This window comes from Nematolebias whitei, chromosome 22 (genome assembly GCF_014905685.2).
Source record: "Nematolebias whitei isolate Nwh7 chromosome 22, NemWhi1, whole genome shotgun sequence".
In the NCBI taxonomy this organism is placed as follows: Eukaryota; Metazoa; Chordata; class Actinopteri; order Cyprinodontiformes; family Rivulidae; genus Nematolebias; species Nematolebias whitei.
The window spans coordinates 17,489,093-17,510,528 of NC_056519.1; the positions used below are offsets into that span (position 1 = coordinate 17,489,093).

General features: G+C 39.2%; 1 protein-coding gene across 1 annotated transcript in view; it reads left to right on the forward strand.

Annotated features, from left to right (window-relative positions):
• The first annotated feature begins 8,283 nt into the window (after positions 1–8,283).
• Positions 8,284–21,436, forward strand: part of lin7a (lin-7 homolog A (C. elegans)) — a 47,499-nt gene continuing 34,346 nt past the window's right edge. The window contains exon 1 of the mRNA XM_037695957.1: positions 8,284–8,356. Within this exon, the coding sequence (XP_037551885.1) occupies positions 8,320–8,356 (37 nt within the window). The 5' untranslated portion in view covers positions 8,284–8,319. The remainder of the gene's footprint in view (positions 8,357–21,436) is intronic.

A 21,436-nucleotide genomic window follows, 5' to 3' on the forward strand; every position in this document is an offset into this window, starting at 1 on the left:
ATCCAATTCTAGTTCCACCTCTCTCAAATTGACTGAGTTAAAGCAGTTTTTGTGTTGGTTAATGTTGATTAGCTGTGTCGGCCTTCTTGAACGGGACCGATTCCAAAAGTGAATCAGTTGTACGTTCATTGACAACTTTCTGAAAATTTCATTGAACTCAAATCTAGTGGTTCATTAGATATTTTGCCAACAGATGAAAAAGGATTAGACAATACCAAGGTTTTAAACAAATAACGAGTATTACTGGAAGTTTTGTGATGGACTTAGCTAATGCCACAACAAATTTTAGCTCAGTATTTGAATAATTAGCCGAATTACGGCCATTTTGTTTCTTAATGTCTAGTCTGTGGTGGCCATATTGAAATCGGCTTGACTCCAGATGTAGATGTATATTTAATGATTACCGTACTTTCCAAATGTTGCCAAAATACAAAATAAATGATTGTCCTTCTTTGTCTTTCAGCAGTAAGATATCAAAATGTCCTAAAGCATCTGTCAGCTGATTACAGCCACACAAGCAGCAGCTCCGCTGGCCTCGTGTTGGATGCATTTCCTTTCATCATCCAAGCTGCTGGTAAACACCCATAATCCAGCTGACCCCCCCGCCTCATGGACGTGACCCCCTGGTCCAGAAACTCGACCATCTGATGTTTCTCATCATCTGTTTCTATTTATACATGAGAAGCAATGTTTCCATCGGAGTCTCTTGGAAGCATCTCGCTCTCTCCGGGGACGCGGTTGCCTTGCAACTGCTGGCTTCATTACACTTGATGCCAAATTTACATTTGTGCAGTTGGGAAGAGAAAAACCTGTGAAATATCAGTGATACAAATGCCACGAGTGAAGCCAACACCTTCGGCAGCAGCATGGACATTTGTTGTGCGAACGTTTATGAAGTATTCACTTTGTATGTGATCCATTTTCCTTCTGTGTGTTTTTCGGTGCATTTCTCGTCCTGCAGTTTTCAAGCTGTTTCAACAAATGAATCAAAACGTTCAGCTCTATCGTCCTGCTATGACTATTGGTGCAACTTTAGCTTTTTGAAATATTTAGCCTTTTCTGCCTTTTTTTTCCCTCATAGAAAATGAGCTCATTTTACATTCTTCAAATCTTTAGATGTGTTTACAATCTTTTACTGCTCCTTTCACATTTTGTTCTGGTTCAGCTTCTTTCAGCTTTGAGCAAATTTAAAGATTTTTTTCAGCTAATTTCAGCTGGTTTTTTTTTTTTTTTTTGTATTCCTTTCAGGTTCTTTCTGATTACAACATTTTTGCACTTCTAACTTCTTTCTGCTAATTTCAGCTTGTTATGCTTCTTTCAACTTATTTCTGCAAGTTTAAGCTTTTTCTGCTATTTCAGCTACTATTTAGTTGTGTTATGCAAATGTCAGCTTTTTTCAGATCATTTCCACTATTTTGTGCTCAGTTTGTGCTTCTTTCAGCCTAATTGGACAAACAAGTGTCTACTTTTTTCTGCTAATTTAAGCTTGTTCTACTTTTTCAGCTACCTTTTTAGCATTAATAATCTCAGCCGTTTTCAGATGCATTGAAAATGTTCATGGTAATTGTTGCCACTTTTGCTACTTCCAGCCTTAACTTGTTGTTGAGAAGCACTAAGTTCTCCTTTAACTTGTCTATTTTGCTTCCAAAGTGTGGGATCGTGAACATTCAGTTGTGTGCCAAAGCACTGAAATGTTTGTTTGTGTTACCATGTGGGTGTGTCATCTGTGGCGGCCATCTTGTGTTCCTGTTAAAGAGGAGGCCCGCCTCAAATCCAGCTCTTTTATATGAAGTGAGCTGATGAGAACAAGAGTATGATTGGTTGAGAATTAGAAGAAAGTCAAAGTAATTAAAATAATAAACTGACTTGTAAATTGTGCATCTGTATACATAACATTTGCTCAACATTTCATTACCAGTCAATAATTGTTAATGTTTGGATTATTTATGTGAGAATAAACTTGTATGTTTTCCTGCTCTGGAAGGCTGAGGTGACTGGCCAATTTGAATTGAAGTGTCTGACTGGGTATATACAGTATATACGGGTGGACTGCTCCATGAGGAGGAAGTCTGATGGAAGGGTTGCCATTTTGGTAGCAGATGTTTGTGTGATGCCTGAAAAACAATAAATCAACTTTGTTTGCTGTACAGCCAAGACAGACTGATGTCCCCTCTTTTCCACCTGACACTTTTCTGTGCTACACTTCTTTATGGTAATTTCAGCTTGAAATTGTAATTGTAAAATACTAGGGGAAAAAATCATTAATTTCAGCTCCTTTCAGCTTATTTCTGCTATTTCAGCTCATATTTAGCTGATTTTCTTCTAATTTTAGGGTTTTCAGCTAATTCCACATTTTATTTAGCTTATGTCCGCTCTTTCTGCTTCCTTCTGACAGTTTAAGCTTCTTTCTTCCTTTTCAGCTACTTTTCAGCCTTTTTTTTCCCCTTTGCTAATTTCAGCTTTTCTAGCTAATTTCTGAAATTTTGTGCTCATTTCTACTAACTTATACCTATTTCAGCAAATTTGTGTCCTTTCTGCTTTCTTCTGCTTATTAAGACTTGCTATTTCAGCTACATTTCAGCACGATTTTTGGCTAATTTCATCTGTTTTTCAGCAAGTTCTTCAGCAATAAGCAATCACACTGCATTTTTGCAGGACATGTAATTTTTCTAGTTTCCTTTTTGTTTGAAATCCCTAAATCCAGTTTTAGTCTCATTCTGTGGGTGTCTGGAGAATTTTCTGCTAGACACGCTATTAATTTATGTCAAATTTCACAAAAGCCACAATCTATATTTATTAAAATCCGGACAGAATTCTAATTTTTAATGTTCAGCTAAATCAGGACTTCCATCAAACTTTGCATCTTTGTTTTTGTAAAAGCACAACCCATGCTTGATGTACCCTGCTTATATATTCTGGCAGCAGGTGTGCAGAGAACACTACAGCTTGGCCGGCCTAATCAGAGCCAAACTGGGCTCCAAATGGCTTATTACGGCTGCTCCATCTCGCACTCAGCTCTGATCTTGTGTTATGAGTGTAAATGTGACGAGGCAGAAATTAGCCGGCCGCCTTTTCCGAAGCAGTTAGGGGCAATTCTCCCCGAGTTTATCTGCAAACGATGACTCTCTAAGCACTGTCTCGCCCCTGCTGAGCGCCTAAATATGGTTTTGTAATCAAATTAGCTTGAAGATGATTGCCATTTTGAATTTTGAAACAATTCTCAGTTTTACGACCACTTATTGCATGTTCCCGTCAAACTGTCAAATTCTATTTGAATGAAAATGAGTGCTCATGGGAAATTTTCCCCACTCAGAGCTCTAAAGCTTTAGGAAACATCTAAGATAACTCATCATTTGGCCCATCTTCATCACCTCTTGCTCTTTGAGGAATCAATTCACTTACAGTTGGAAGGCATTAGGCAGTGCAATATAATCCCTCCTCTTTAAAAAAAAAAAAAAAGAAGAAGAAGAATGGCCCACATGGATGGAAGCCTGTAATCTCCCTGTGCCCTCTTTCTGCATGCTCTCTAAGCCCTCACCCCCACCCCCGTCCCAAACCCTCCAGCCAAACACTCCCTGCTAGTTTCCATCTGCAAACAGCTGGGTGGGATGGTTGCAACTCACCCACACATATTGACCGTGTTATTTAAGGGCCTTAACCAAAAACAGAACAGACCCTGACCACAGCTGTATATATAACTTATTTATTTTTACGATTTACTTCCACTTTACATAAATTAGGGCTACAACAAGCCAAAGCAACTTCTGCAAGAGACCTGAGTGAAACATCATTTTACTGGCTGTGAATTCAATTCTGAACAGCTGTGCACATTTTGGTTCTGGCCCCAAGTGTGTTCTCATGTTCAGCTCGGGTTTATCACGGTGAGGTCATCGTTTCTGCATGTGACTCATGCTTCTTTAGCGACTCTTAACTGCTGATCCCCTACTTGCTTTTTGTTTTTTTTATTTGACGCCTAACCACTGTAATGATAGCGTACCACAAGCACCATTAGGCTGCTAATCTACAGTAACTGAGGAGCGCTATTGGTTTGGCTCCATTCCGTGGCTGCACATAAACATGAAGATTAATCCTTAAGCTCTTCAACTTCAGCGCACAGCCATCTTTCAGTTCTTACGAAGCAGCGCAGGTAAGAGAAGCACGAAGAGGCTGCATGGATCAGCACTTCACAGCTTACTTTAATGAGAAGCACGGTTGTAATCAGTTGATTGCTGAAGTGTGATAGCTAAATGGATACAAGCATTTACACATGCACAACGATGTCTGGTATCCCAAGTAAAGCTGACGCATGAACAGTGATCACCAATAACATCTGCCTAATGCTCATGTGCACAAAGAGAGGTTCAATGTCTTCTTATTTGGAATGGAAAATATTGAGTGGAGCTCTGGCTGTGACCTGGTGAAAAATATCCATCATCTTTACCCACTTTTTTCTTTTCAGGTACAGGGTTCACTGGTGTCCATATTCAGCTATCACTGTGCGAGAGGTGGGGGACACCCTGGACAGGTTTCAAGTCCTTCACAGGGACAGTAATGAGACAACCATTCACTGACAATTTAGAGTTACCAATCAGCATAACGTGCATGTTTTTGGTCTGTGGGTGAAAACCCACGCATGCACGAAGAGAACATGCAAACTCCACCTCGTAAGGCCCCCGGCAGGTTATTCTATCCGGTGACCTTCTTGCTGAGAGGCAACAGCTCTACCAACTGCGCCACCGTGCCGCTCCTTGTGAAACAATGGGGGTCTAACAATCATGAATGTCAGCCTTCATCACTCTGAGCTAAAGCATGCACAGTCCTAAAGATTAAATAAAGACCACATGAATAAAGTATCATGATCCGGTGGTGTGGTTGAACAGGACTCGAGGAACGCGAAGGACAAATAAAGATTATTTATTTGAATAAACAAAAGGGGCTGACGTGGCAGGAAAACTTACGTGCAGGAAAATATGGAGACACGGAGGAAACAGAACACGACGCCTAGTGAAGACAATTCACCAACAAGGGAACAACGAGGAGACACGGATTATAAAGAGACGCTAACGAGGGAATAATTAGTAACATCTGGGGAAGGACAATGAGGGACAGGCGCATCAGGAGCTGGAGGGGAAAACACTGAGGAAGACAGGACACAAGAAAAACACAAATACACAGAGAGCCTCTCAGAAAGAGTTATTTTTATTATTGCAGATTACTGTAGTTTTTGCCCTATAAGTCACAGTTTTTTGCATAATTTACATGCCCTGCGACTTATACGTCGAAGCGACGTGTGGATTTTCCCATATTTATAAACCAGTTTTTGGCTGAGATATGACTGTTTTCATTCATTCTGACTGAAAATATTGCACACTACCATTTTCAACCGCTAGATGGCACTCAAGTAATATGGCATGCCGTTGAATCATATAATAAGTAAAAGTGGCTACTAACGACACCGTCAGCTTGCCATAGACTTCCACCGTCATCTGCCTGGAGCAACCGTCAAATCAGCTTCATTTCGCTGCGCCGCCCCGGCAAAATGCAGCTGATTTGACCATTAAAGTGCATTTATTAAGTAAAAGTTCAACTGAGACACACCTTTGCTATAATGTCAAGCAAACAAATAATTGTTTTAGGTGCTTGTTAAATTTCGAAGAAATGCGCAGAGTCACCATCTGCGCACGCCTGTTTCCGCGTATCAGCTTTTGAAATGCAGCTGATTTGACCGTCAAAGTGCATTTATTAAGGAAAAGTTAGACTGAGACACACCTTTGTTATAATTTCCAACAAACAAATAATCGTTTTTAAGTGTTAATCTGGTTAAATTGTTGTTAAAGTCCTCTCATGCACGCCCACGCGGTTACCATTTGGCAGCCAGTCAATTTTTGGCACAACACCAGCCCACATTTCCAGGTGGTCAGCGGTGACGCATAATAAACACAACATATATGGCAAGCGACATGAATTTTTCCACGTTATTAGACATATTTGGACTGATGCAACTTATAGGGCGGTGCGATCTGTGCAGCGGAAAATACGGTATACTATCTTCTCAAAGATTTGAATTTGTGGCTGCAGAAATATACAATAAAATGATATTTTGATAGTTACTGAAAAACATGTTCAGTTGGTGCGATGAAAAGTTTTGGTCTAATTCCTTCAAAATATTAAAGGCACAGACAGATGGTGACGGCAAAAAAGTGAAAATTTATGAAACAGCAGTTACAAGTGGAATAAAAATAGACAAGTTTACACCAAATACAGTGACAAATAATGAATTCCTAAAGCATTTCACCTGTTCGGAGCACATACACAGTAAAAGACGTTCTGTTGGGAAGACAGGCAAACTGAACAAGCGTGTCATGCAAACATGCAGAGGTTTCATTAACAACGAATAGCGTCCGTTCACAATCTGGCCTGGACAGAGACTTTTACCTCTTTTTATTTACATTGCGCCTTATCTGTTTGTCAGGAATGAAACGGTAGCAACTATTAGATCGCTTCAAAGTCAGCTGGAGTATTACTTTAAATATAAACAAGCTCAAATGTACCGTATTTTTCGGACTATAAGGCGCAATATCAATTAAAAAGTCTGTTTTCATACATAAGGTGCACCAGATTATAAGGTGCATTACGTGAAACAAAGCAGTCAGGTAAGTCAAACTTTACTCATTCGCAGTAACCACATAAAATCGGTTTGAGGTCAGTAAGTACAACTAGAATTCATATAAGGCACACTGGATTTTAAGGCTCACTGTTGATTTTTGAAAAAAGTACCATATTTTCCGCCGTATAAGTCGCATCAGTTCAAAAATGTCTAATAAAGTGGAAAAATCCATAAATATGTCGCTTTGTGATTGATCGCATCAATTATGCGTCGCCGCTGTCACCTGGAAATGTGAGCCCGTGTTGTGCCAAAAATTGATTGGCTGCCGAATGGCGGCCGCTGGAGCGTGCACGGGAGGACTTTAACAAGAATTTAACAAGATTAACACTTAAAAGCAATTATTTGTTTGCTCGAAATTATAGGAAAGGCGTGTCTCAGTTGAACTATTCCTTAAAAAATGCACTTCAATGGTCAAATCAGCTGAATTTCAAAAATAGTTTCGCTGCTGAGGTGCTGTGAAGTGAGCACACTCAGCCGGACCAGCTGCTGCATTTTTTAAAAATTTAACAAGATAACCACCCAAAACCAGTTATTTGTTTGCCCAACGTTATAGCAAAGGTGTGTCTCAGTTAAACTTCTACTTAATAAATGCACTTTAATCAAATTAGCTGCATTTCGCCAGGGAGGTGCAGCAAAATGAAGCTGATTTGACGGTTGCTCCGGGCAAGCTGGATGAAGGTGGAAGGCTATGGTAAACTGATTGTATCATTAAAAGCTGGTGACGATTCTCAGTTATCCAGGACATGGTCAATTCAAAAAAGTTCAAGACAAAAATAATAAAGTATAATAAATGAAGTCCAGTTGTTTTTGGCTTGAACTTTTTAAAAATTTGTCATTATAGCCACTTTTACCTATTACATGATACAACGGCATGCCTTACTATCTCTGGTGCCATCTAGTGGTTGAAAAATGGTAGTGTTCAAAATTTTTCAGTCAGAAAGAATGAAAACCTTCATATCTCAGCCAAAAAATGGTTTATAAATATGGGGAAAAAAATCCATAAATATGTCGTTTTGGCCTATAAGTCGCAGGGCATGTAAATATTCAAAAAAAAAAAAAAAAGTAACTTATAGGGCGAAAAATACTGTAAAGGATTTTAAATGTGCCTTATAGTATATAAAATAAAACTATGGTACTGAATTGATCAAAAGTGATGCATAAAATGTTGAAAACTGACTAAATCTTAGACTTATTTGTAAGAATTTAAATGCTCATGTATATTTTTGCACGTTTATTTAGGTGAAATTTACCTCGTTTGAGTGGTTTTGTCACATTTAGGTCGTCTTAACTCGAAAACATTCGTTACAAGCATCTAAACAAAGTGAGTTCCACTTCATTGGTTACATTTCAACAGTTTCCTTCGGTTGCTTTAAATCAGGTCTCTCTTGTAAATGCGTCCTCGAGGCTCAGTGGGATTTATCTGTCTAAATAAATAAAGGCTGAATGAAAAATAGCACAATTAGAAACTCATTTTGTAAACAAATAAGTAAATAATAATACAATTTCTCATGACTTTTCAAGTGAATGATGAGAGTGGCAGGTGATGAGGAGGATGGAGGAGGTGGGACCACTCCCAGCCTCCCTCTCCTCCTCTCCTCCTCTCTCTGTGATGCTGCAGCTCCTCTCCTCTCAGTCTCCAGTAAACAGCAGTCATGGCGACAGTGGTCCAGCCGCTCACCCTGGAGAGAGGTAAGTCTCGGATATATCTGCTCTTTCTCCTCTGAGATGCTCTAAAATCCTCTTCTTTCGAGTCACACTTCAAGATCAGCTCGGTGGACGTGGGTTTCCGAACGCGGATCTGGTCCCAGCCCGTCCCTGCTCGGTGCCATAAAACCACAGTCGGTTCTGTGGCGGTTTCGCTCGTGGGTTCGGTACTGACATAGGCGCAAACCGTGTAGTGCGCGCGTGCAGTGCCCACAACCCTTCAAGTCCATCTCTTATGTAAGCTCCTCCGTGATGTGTTGTCCCGTCCGCGCGTGGCTGCTGGTGGGTCCGCGCGCCTCCTGGAGCGCGTGGAAAATCCTCTTTAAGTTTGGGTTGCAGCTGCACAGGTGTGAGCGTGCAGGCGAACTGTAATGAAAGGGTTAATGGTGTGTGCTTCTGTTGATTCTAAAGTGGTCAGGGTTTAGAGCTTCACACCACGTGACTCATCTCCATCACATTCATCCAGGAGCTGAAACCAGCAGCAGTACTTTCATGAACTCGATTTGTATTCAAACAAAAACACAACTTGACAATCTATAGTAGGACACATCTGCACACAGCTGCAAATCAAACTCCTTTTACAAACTGTTTATTTCACTTCCAGATCAAACTCATCCCCCCCACTGATTCATGCTACATTGCCCAGACTTTGCTTTGGATGTAGTTGCTGTTCGAAATGAGACATTTTTGCCTCAGCGCTGCAATCCTTTCGTGCATTTTATCAGGTGGGAGCCCACTGTGCAGGAAGTGTGCTGATTTGTTACTCATTGGCAGTGACTCAGGTAATTATTCTCCAGAAGGAAGAGAAAAAAAAAAGATCTGCAATTTGTTCTTGAGTTTACTGCTTGTAGGCTGTCGGGCTTTACTGATGCACAACCTGCTGGCTGCACACTGACTTAATGAAAATGAGCTCAGGACTGCATGAGTCAAACAGATAAACAATACAAGCTAAGCCTTTTCCCACCCATTTAGTATTCCACAGGCCTATAGCGTTAATGTTCTCCGAATGCATCTTTTAAGAGGACCAGCCAGGAGGAACGTTCTCAAACTTCCACAGTCAGCATATTAACCAGATCTGATATCAGCCATTTGTTCAGGGGGCAGTGATTCACTTCTGACCTCAGCTTGTTTGCTGTGAGGGGGAGGCGGGGGATGGAACTCACACGCCGTGGTATATATTAGAGCAGTCAGAAGCTGGCAGCTTGAGCGCCAAGAGCAGGGAGTAATGATAGTTCCACGCAAGAGCCTACATTATAAGCTTTCTTTGCAGCTGCTGCCAGTTTGAGGAAAACATTGCTAATGAAAAGGTGCTCCCGTCTCGTGTTGGGTGTGGGCTTTTTAACTCTTGGTTTGACAAATGCACAGAGGGAGGAAATGAACAGATTTTAGTTTTAGTTCCAGTGTGCCTGCTTGGCTTGCTGGGTCACAGCAGGATAAAGAGATCTTATATTCTTTTCCTTTCCTGTTATTGTCAGAGGAAATGACCGATTAGACGACGCACCATGGAGAACAATGGGTTGGAACCTTTCTGTGTGCATTATAAAGCAGCGTGACATTCTCTGTAACGTTGGCATTTAACTTTGAAAAGAGGAAGCAGCAGGAAGGACAACCTGTCCATGAAGCGAACGGTGAACTAAAGGGACTTCCAGAAAATGAGAAGCAGTTCTTCTTCCTTTTAATGGAAACAGTTGTTAATCAGAACCACATCAAATGTTAGCATAATATCTGTAAAACTGATAGAGTTGTAGCTATCGACGAAGGTTAATTAGCCGTGGAGGCTGTTTTGAAGTAGGTTGGCTCCAAAAGTTTGTCAGTTATAGATGTACACAAGGTTTACCGTTTTTTTTTTTTTTTTTTGCCGTATAAGTCACACCTTTGGCATAAATTTGCAAGCCCTGCGACTTATACACCGAAGCGACTAATATACGCCCCCCCTCCCATACTTATAACCCAATATTTGTCTGAGACCTTTATTTTGACATGGAAAATATTGAACACTACCATTTTCAGCCACTAGAGGGCCCTTGAGTAATATGGCAAGCCAAGTGTCTCATTAATAAGTAAAAGTGGCTATTAATGAGACACTTGGCTTGCCATATAGGCCATCTTCGTCTCGCTCCGGAACTCCTGGAGCAAACGTCGGCGAAATGCAGCTGATTTGACCATTAAAGTGCATTTATTAAGGAAACGTTCAACTAACACACACCTTTACTATAATGTCGAGCAAACACATCATTGTTTTTAATTGTTAACCTTGTTCATTCTTGTTAAAGTCTTCCTTAATTAACAATAATAACAACAATATATATTTATTAATATAATGCGATCATAATGTATGACGCCATGTCAACAATCAACAATAACAACAATATATAATTTGGAGCCAACAAATAATTGTTTTTATGTGTTAATCTTGTTAAATTCTTGTTAAAGTCCTCCCGTGCACTCGCCTGCGGCCGCCATTTAGCAACCACTCGATTTTTGGCACAACGGCCCACGTTTCCGGGTGTTCGGCGGTGACGCGTAATAGATGCGACTTATACGGCGAAGTGACGTGTTTATGTTTTTTTCCACTTTATTAAACATATTTGGACTGATGCAATTTAGCACGTGTACAGCGTCAAGTACGGTACTTAATCCACTGTTTCATGACACATTTTGCTAACATGTCAAACACACAATTACATCCCCAGCTGCTACTGAGCTTTATGTTGCATTACAAAGCTCAGTTTCTTTTTGTGTCCAAGACTCAACTGCTAGGAAATTCACAATATGTTTTGGTTTCTTAAACCTTTTTAAAAACCAAATCTTTTTAAATTCATGAACAAAAAATAGCAGAATAGAATCTTTAATGTTCAGTAAGACATGAAACTGGTTTACATTGACAGTTTGGTGGGTAAATTATCTTCAAGTTTCGAATGAACCTTTAAAAAATATCTAAGCCAGTCTGTTCTAAGAAGCTGAAACAAGCTCGAAAAGCGGCCAAGTGAAGTTTTTAGTTGAAGAAAAACACCATGAAACAAGCTGACTACAGGATTCAGCTCAGATTTAAAGGAGGGAAAAAAGAGGCTGTCTGGTTCTAGCTGTGAACTCGTTTCTCCTGAAGCAGAAATCTGAATGTAGCCTGGTGTGAAAGGGTGTGAAGACCTTTTCTTTTACTTGTGGAATAAAACCGTTGTTTGCCGAGAAAATGGATTCTCCTCAGTGAACTTCTCCGTGAAAGATGAAAAATGTAACTAAAGTGCAACTCCTTGCTGCCCTGACCTTGCCTTGCTTTCGTCAGATTTGATTTTCCCATCACTCCCACATAAATCAAAGGCTTAAGGATTTGCTGACAAGTTGCGTCATCAGTTCGACTTCACCTTGTGTTAATGCAGAAATAAAAGGTTCTCACAGTAATTGTGTTGGAGGAACACTGCCCAGTCATTACCCAGGATGAAGAAGACATTAGGAGTGTGATTTTTTTTCAGTCGTCTTCACCTCGGCCTCCTGCAGGAGCCATTAGCCCTCTAGGAGTGATTTGTCCTGCTAGAAGAGTATAGTCGCAGTAGTGCAAATTAGAGCCAATTCCCTTGGCCTGTGGACAAAACTTAGTTGGTAAAACCCTGCTGACCTATTTTTATGCTCGTTCGGAGTGTGATTATTTCAGATTTTATGGGTGGATTTAGCAGGGTGGCCAAGGACATCACGGACAGTCAAGTTAAAGCTGCAGCTAAATTAATTTTGATATTCATGCCATGCAGAAGCATCTCTCAGAGCACCAAGGTGTGGTCGGAGTTAAAGATAATTAAGCCTTCCATCATCTGCTGAGGTGAAAAAGCACAATCTTTTATCAGTAATTGGAGTCAAACTTCTAAATATTGCAGAGGCATTACAAGGAGATGAGCCTGCCACAGATATGGATGTGTCTCGTTTACCTCACTGCAGTTCTGTCAGAAATGACTGAGCTGTGCAAATGGATTGCAGAAAGTTCTGTTCGGTTCTCTAAATGTAATACTGTATTTTTCAGACTATAAGGCGCACTTAAAATCTTTTAATTTTCTCATAAATCAACAGTGAGCCTTATAATCCGGTGCACCTTATTAATTCTGGTTGTACTTACTGACCTCGAACTGATTTTATGTGGTTATTGTGAATGAGTTGAATAAAGTGTGACTAATCTGTTTTGTTTTGCTTAATGTGCCTTATAATCCAGTGCGACTTATGTATGAAAACAGCCCCGTTCATTGATATTGAACCTTATAATCCGGTGCTCTTTATAGTCTGAAAAATACAGTAATTATCAGAAAACTGGAATGCTGCCTATAGTGCAAACATTGACAACAGTTTGAGACGGTGCAAGTCTGACTGAATGATAAATGCAGACTGTAAAAGCTTGAAAACCTTAGCAACTGTTTTAGCTCGACAATAAACTACTGTGTCGTCGGCATATAAAAGTAAGGATGCATCAGGAATGATCTGACCTACATTACTTATGTAGATTGTAAAGAGATTGCTACCATTTGTGGATTTTAAGGACACATATTTAATTGGATTTACGATAACTGGTTCCTGCTTTTTGGATTCGGCTGGTTGCTGGTTTTATCAACAATCAAGGAAGTCGTTGGCAGCAAATTTGGACCCGATCACGCTGCTTGCCTTTATGATGGCTTGGTTCGTGCCTCGAGTACCCAGACTCAAATGCTTTGGGCAGAATAGCTCAGATCTCCGAGATTTTACTCAGTCACGTTCCATCGGTGTGGCCATGTAATTTGGACATTTCGGAACCGTTTGGACCAACACAGACTCAAAGTAGATATCACTAAGTTCTGCCTGTCCCCAAAACAACTGTGTGTTTTTCTGAATTTGGCTCCCTTGGCTGGCCTTGAAGGTCATCTTATCTGAATTCGCCTGGAGAACATGTGATCTGACGCTCACCACCACATCCCTGAGGAATTTCCAACTGATAACCAGATGAAACCAGCTGAATAAACATTGTGTCATCGTTTCAGGACTCTTGGATTCTCATAGACATTATTCTTGGCTATTCCACGACATCCCTCGAGAATGTTTACGAATCTCACCGGAGGACACTGGCTGATTATTCCATCTTTATCAGAACTCTTACAGTGCCCTCGAGAGCATCTATGGACATTTCTCACCGTCTCGTCTCTGCAGAATGTCTACGTTACTATATGCTTGTTTGTGCAAGGTGTTTTTTATTATCTGAGTTTTTCTTCTCAGGCTAGAAGAAAAACTCTGATAGGAATTTTTTCGCCTCCAATTCCTACATGTGTCCAGTTTCACTACTTTTTGTCTGTCTAAACAGATCTCACTTGTAAATGAGTCTTCTAGGCTCAGTGTGACTTATCTGTCTAAATAAAGGTTGAATGAATTACTTATGTAGATTGTAAAGAGAGTGGGTCCTAAGACTGAGCCTTGTGGTACAGTACATCCAGGCTAAGCTTAATAAATGTCAGCTGAAATTATTTTTTGATACATTTTAATTTTAACATTGCTTTTCGGTGTATTTAAATACCATATTTTTCGGACTATAAGGCTCACCGGATTATAAGGCGCAATATCAATGCACGGGTTTGTTTTCATACATAAAACGAAATTATAAGGTGCATTAAGCAAAACAAAACATTCAGATAAGTCAAACTTAATTCAACTCATTCACAATAACCACATAAAATCAGTTTGAGGTCAGAAAGTACAACCAAAATTAATACATATGCGGCCGAGATGGGGTAGACACAGGGCAGCCGATTCGGTACCCGAAGGTCCCGAGTTCGATCCCTAGTCATTGCACATCTCGTGGTGTCTCTCATCCCCAGTTGCTCCACAGGCACTTTCAATAGCTGCTCACTGCTCCACCTGGTGGTGGATTGGTTAAATACAGAGCCAATCTCAACATTGTATGGGATTAAAAGATTTTAAGTGTGCCTTATATTCCGAAAAATATGGTAGATTGTTGCGTTGAGATGTGTCAAGGTTAACTCTGATTTTTAGAGCTCAGAAATCAGGAATGTTGATGAGCCTCTTGGAAAACATTTAGCTACTTTTCTGGTGCCTTAACATTACTAGTCAAAAAAACCAACAAAACATTTTGTTCTTAAGAAAATAATTAGTATTCTTCTATAGTTCTGCAGTCAAACTGATGTCGTGGGGCCACATTTCTGACACGGAAAAAACAAGTACAAAATATTTAGCATTCAAGTGGCTCAACTCTCATTAAACACTGTTGCTAAGCAACTGACAAACAGAAATAAATGCATCCTTGTTTACCTCTTGAAAATAATGTCTTCACATTGAAATATTAAACATTGCATTTGTCCAAAAAATATATAACAATGGCGTGCATCACCCACAAACCCATAACCATTGGTCCAGAGTTGAAACGACCCACTGGTCTTCTTTTGAACACAGACAGTCATTCAGGATGTTCTGATTGGATAAACAGCTCGCTTAAACCAACTTTTTGGGCAGGAAACCTACACGTAATGCTGGTTTATGATCCATGTAGAAATATTACCACTGACTGTTCAAAACGCTCAGGAGGTACCAGTGAATTTCTGACAACCACATAATTAAACAGACAAAATCTCATTTAATCAGCGAGTACCATTAATGAGAACATGCTCACCCTGCAGGGAGCAGAGGGAAATGAACTGCTGGCGGGCTTTCTGCTCGTCTTGTCACCCTGCTCAATATGACATCGGCGCTTTAAGGTGGAGCTGCATCAAGATACTCTGACTTGTTTGATATTGTGTGATTTTTCTTTTCATCTTGCAATGTCTTCGTGCTTCTTCCTCTTGAGGCGTTCTCTGACAGACGAGGAAAAATGCGTCATCGAGCTTGGATTTATAATCATCGCTGAGAAAAAGTTCTATTCTTTTGAAAACAACCTGTCAATTCACACGAAAACACTATAATTATATGCACATGCGCACATGTCAAAAATTGGATTGTTTATAGAGTTATCAAGCTTGATATTAGAAATCCCTTGCAGAGTGTTGCACACATCTGGACCTGCTGAACCCCTGTCAGAACTTTGTCAAAGTTAACACTGCAGTGGTGTAAGCTGTAATGAGTTGTTTCTTTCATTTTTCAGTAAAACAACAATTACTTAAAGACGTGAGGTCTGGTTGATGGCCGAAGTGAGAGCAGCAGGGCTCAGATTTTAGAATGACAGTGATCTATGTGAGGTGATGACACACAGAAGTCAAAACATGCTGATGTACATCCGTTATCAGTGACAGAATAACCTGGAGGGCAGTGTTACAGGACAAGATAAAGCTGAATGATCATTTCAGCTGTTGCCTTCAGGGAGAAACAGTTAGTGTTAGTTTTAAATGTTGACATCAACCCTGTTGGCAAAATATCTCATGTGTCCTACATCAGAATCAGAATAAGCATTCATAAATATAAATAATCTTAATATAAATATAAGCAATCAGAATATCATTGTACCGAGATACAGTGAGATTATGTTCATATAGTTGTCCAAAAGATGGGCAGAGTGCACGTTGCTGCTGCTAAAAGAGCGCGGCCCCTTATTCTTTATCAGAATACTTTTAGATAGAAAAAGGGAAAAGGCCGTGAGGATGGATAGTGGTACTACAAAAAAAGATCTCTTCACATCTTGTCCTATCAGGACACGATTTGAGACATAAAAAAACTCTGCCATCAAGCACATTTATAAACACATTACGTGTGCATTTGACATCACGATGGTGAGATTCGACTATGAGCACTTTCAAATAGACAGGCCATAGTCCTGATAAACTGTTGGTCAGCCAGCAGTTCTGATAAGCCTGCACAGAATTTGTCGGAGGTGGTGTGTGTGTGTGTGGGGGGGGGGGGGGGGCTGCAAAGCTTTTTCCTTTGTTTACCCATTTCCCAGAAGAAATTTGATAGTTGGCCTGCTTTTGAGCCCAAACATGGGAGTCCGATTCAGATAAGCCACAATTGTTGATTTTCTTCAGTCAGACTGTTTTTTTTCTTGTCAGCCTTGAGTCCTGCTAGTACTTTCAAGATCCAAAATGCCCAGATTTGTGGGCATTCCACTGATCCGTGTTATAAGCCTTGTTCAAGATTGTCTTCAATATGCTGGCAAGTCCTAGAAGCCGCAAGTGGCCTGCGATTCTCACAAATCACTTCCATCTTACGGTTTAGCTCGTAAATTAGCTGATTTTGAGTACTCGTAGCACGAACCAAACCTTCACACAGACTTGGCAATTTTGTCATGGCCGAAACTGCTGTATCAGCGGTCCCCAACCTTTGTTGCACCACGGACCGGTTCAATGTCAAACAATATTTTCATGGACCGGACTTTAAGGTGTGCTTGATAAATACAACATAATAAAATGATAAAACCAGCATAAAAAACTGGTATTTTCTAAATATAATAATAGACGTGAATCCACTGTGTATGCAACTTTATTAGCAGCGTCCTCGTAACATCGTGCCAACATTGTAACATAACGACCTCTCAGCCCCACACTCTCTTATGCCTTCAACATAAGATACACCACAAAAATAAATATAAAGTGCATGAAAAATACAACTCACCATAACGCTAAATCAGTGGGAGCCCTGAGCTTGTTTCTCTGCAACGAGATAGTCCCATCTAGGGGTAATGGGAGATAATGACACCCAAAGTTTGTTGCTTATGCCCAGTCTGCTCCGTAATTTTGCTTTGGTTGCTCACTGCAGAAAACCCTGATTCACACAGATAGGATGACGGAAATGGCAAAAAGGTTGCTGTTGTGGTGATCTCAGGGTATTCTGCCATGACTTTAAGCCAAAACACCAGCAGAGTTGTTGTCTCAGACATACTTTTAAGGCTGCCGTCATTTGCCATCTCAAAATCATTTGCAATAATGGATTATGTGTTATCAGCAGGAACAGCCTGTTTAAGAAGGTAGCCATGTGATCGAGGCAAACATCTTGAACTGCGTCAAGAGTGAGTCATAGACAGATGTGGCGGAGAGAATCTGGTAATTTTTCAAAAATAAAACATAGTTTAGAATCAGATACTGAATAAAATGGAAATTGTATGTATTCTTTCTGTGCGGCCCAGTACCAACTGACCCATGGACCGGGACCGGTCTGCGGCCCCGGGTGGTTGGGGACCTCTACATAATAAGATTAGATGTAAACCGCCAAACCTTTTCCTTTTCTCATAATAAGGTGATCTTAGTATAACACTGTGGCATGAAAAATAATTTATGTTAGCTCCTTCTCTTGGCATGATTCAAGAGGGAAACTCCTCCCCTGCTGCTTCATCGTCACGTCTACCCGGGTCACAGACTGGCTGAGAGAAAACAAGCTTGCCCACTGCTCCCCATAAATGACCACCACACTGGGATCTTCAGTTCTGTGACTTTTACCACGTCCTTTCATGTCATTTTATTGCCTTTAACTGCATAATTAAATAACGCAACTATAATTTTAAATATAAAATACATTTAATGTAGCCAGCTGGCACAAGAGCATCTTTAATATATTCAGATGGATTTTTCAGTAACATTAAAAAAAAAACATAACTTGGCATAATTTTAGTGGAAGTTCATTGAGTTTCTTTTGTAGTCCTCACGACCTTTGTATTCAGTGACCATCGCATGCATGCATCTTTAAAAATATTTAGCATTCAGCTAAGTTTTCGTTCAGTTTTCGTTAAAGAACCAGAATAGATCTCGTGCTGCATGTGTTTTGTCTGCCTCTTTACATGAGATGACAGGTGATATTGTGTATTGGTTGTGTGTCACTATTATTGAAACGCTTGAGTTCATTGCACAATTTATTTTCTCTCCATCCCTGCTGGACTGTTAGCTCCTGTAATGTGTCATTTATTTTGGTTCACACTGTAATGTGGGAATTTTCTGAAAAAACTAAACAAAACTGGTAAGCCACTTCATCAGAACCATTTCATTCAGTATTTTGTTATATGTTGTGAATGACCCTTAGCTACTTCCACGACAAAATTTAGCTCAATATCTGTAAAACTAACAGAGTTGTAGCCATTTTTGTGTTGGCGAATGATAATTAGCTATGGCAGCCATCTTGAAGTGGCTCCAAAGGTTAATGAGTTGTAGATGTACATCAAACGGTTAATTTCTGGAAGTTTCTTTTGAATCAATACAGGGTTCCATGAGATATTTTGCTAACAGACAAACACATGAACAAACTTGCACACACAGACACAGGCATATATATCAGTATAACCTCTATGAACTGAGAATCCAATTGCAAATACCGGTGAGTGAAGTGCAGGAACTGAATAATTTTAATAAAAACTTCCCGAAGAACAACAAAGTTAAGAGATGGGTGTTACTAATGAATAATAATTCAAAAATAAAATAAAATAATTGATTATTCTCTTAAGGAAAAAAAAAAGTGCTTACAGACCAGACCAATCAAAGAGAGAACCGGGGGCTGATGAGACACAGGTTTAAACAATAAAAATAATCAGGAGAGCAGGGATGAAAAAGGAGGAACTCTTTCAAAATAAATCAGGAAATAACCAAGGTGCAGATGTGAAATGAGTTTCAAAATAAAACAGACTAGAAAACAAATCATTGCACTAACGCTGCCTACACCATGAACAGAAGTTGTGCAATAAACTCTCAGACACTTACAATATAGTACTACTATTAATTATATTATTTATTTATTTATTTATTTATTTATTTATTTTGTGAAAAGAAACAGTGTGAATGTTGTGTGCTGAATGACCACTGACTTGTTTAAGAAGCTAAACTGAATTGAGAAAGAAGTAAAATAAAACTAAAACAAGCAGAACAGCAGCAAACACATTCAATTAGTAGCTAAAATTTGTAAAACTGTTGCCAAAACTTTAACTAAAATCCATCAAAAAGCTAAATAACAAAGCAAATACAAGCTAAAATGTGCACAACAGTAACTAAAAGATAAAATAAAACAGTAAAAAAGTGCAACATGAGCTAAAACTAAAATAAGTTTGTTAATAGCTAAAATGACCAAACTCTTCGGTAAAAAAATAACATGAGGATAACCATAGCTAAAGCTAAAATTGATAAAATTTGTTAAATTGTTAAAAATCTGAAAGTTAGCAAAAAAAAAAAAAAAACTGAAAACTGACTTGAGCAAAAATAAAGGGTAAATTTAGCTAACACCAGCTAAAAGACCATAGCTAAAAGTTCAAATGAACTTTATTGTATCCTAAAAACTACATACAATAGCTAAAATGACCAAAAGTGTAGATATAAACTACAATTAATTACAACAGCTAAAAGATAAAAGTTGCACAATCATCATCTAAAATTAGCATACTTTAGCTATAAACCCAATTTTACAAAACTTGCCAGTAGCTAAAAGGTACAAAACAATAGCTTAAAGCTAAATGGTGCATAAAATGGCTAAGCTAGAGAAAATATGCAGAAATTGATTCCGTAGAACATTTTGAAAAAAATCTAAGTGTATTTTTTTGAAAGTTGTTCAAATTAAGGTAAATACTTTGAAAAATATAAAATAGTTTTATATTTCCAACTGAGCTGAAGGGTTTTTAATATATTTAAAAGCCTAAATTGCACAAAGAAGTAGTTTGATTTCAAAACAAAGTCTGGAGAAACTATAATAATGTGCTGACTCGGCGTTCACACAATCACGCCACCAGAAAACACAAAAAGCTGAAGAAAACTCAAGACCAAAACTCTCACAGATTAAGATCTCTCCCTTTTTTCTCTCTCACAGCTCCTCAGAAATGTTGTAAAGCGCTCAGACGGTTTTTATGTGGAGGCTTCAAAGAGGAAGTGTGCTGTCACAGAGCCAGCTGACATTACTGCTCGCTGAGGGTCAGAGAGGCGTATGACCACAGCTAAAGTGTCTGCAGCAGACTTTGTCCAGGGAGAAACTGCAACACGCTGCACCGAGCAGCGACTGGAGAGGGTTCATTGTATTTTAGAGGATAGTTGCAGATCTATTCAAATAAATCTATATATGTAAAGCACACCTGTTGTAGGTGCACGACTTTCTATTTTATGCGGTTTTATTTGCAGTTCAGTTGTCATAAAAGCATGGCAGTCGTACACAAAATGGCATGTATTGTTAAAGATCAAGCATGAAATTAATGTGTTTGGCTCTTAATCTGAAAGCTACACTTTTGTCTGTTTTGCTTTAAATATTTAAAATGTTGAGATTTGTGAATTTATTCTCTATTGAATTCAAATGTATCTCACCATGTGAATAACAACTGAAAGAAGCATTCCTTCAGTGCACATTTCCTGCTGCCTTTCATTCCAAGATGTTAGGCAAAGTTCATGTCTGATCAATGCATGCTGAAGAAATGTGATAGGGATGAGTCTCAACTAATATCATTTCAAATTTCAGCTCAGTGTTTGAATAAGTCTCTAAGTTACAGCCAGTTTTGTGTTTGCAAGTTTCATTAGATGTGGTGGCCATCTTAAATCTTAAAAAAGTTGTAGAAGTGCATTCAATGATTAAATTAAGAGACTTTCATTAAAATCCATCCAATGATTCATGAGATATTTTGCTAACAGACATACAAGGATGATTCCAACAGTTAACATCAGCTTTAAACAAAGACCTTGCAGGATCTGTTAATGCTAAGAGTATGTTTTGGGAGTGACTTTTAGCTACAGCCACTTTGAATTTCAACTCAATAAGTGAAACAATAATGTAGCTATTTTTATGTTTGATAAGTGATAGTTACATATTGGCACCAGTGACCCTCGCAACCTGAAAAGGAAGAAGCGGGTAAAGATAATGGATGGTTGGATGGATGGATGGATGTTGAACGTGGTTGACTCCAAAAATTAATAATTTATAGATATATCTCTAATGATTACTTTCTGAGAGTTTGAGCAAAATCCATCCTCTTGTTCTGAAGATATTTTGCTAACAGCCGGACATAGGCACAAGCAATTACATTACTGCCATAGAAACAGTTTATCTTGAAGTAGACGCTGATTCTCAAAAAGGAAAACATGATAAAATGACCAAGGAATAACATTTATTCTGTCGTAAAACTGCAATTTTTTAAAAATATAGTAGTACGTATTGTAGCTGCTGTATATACTA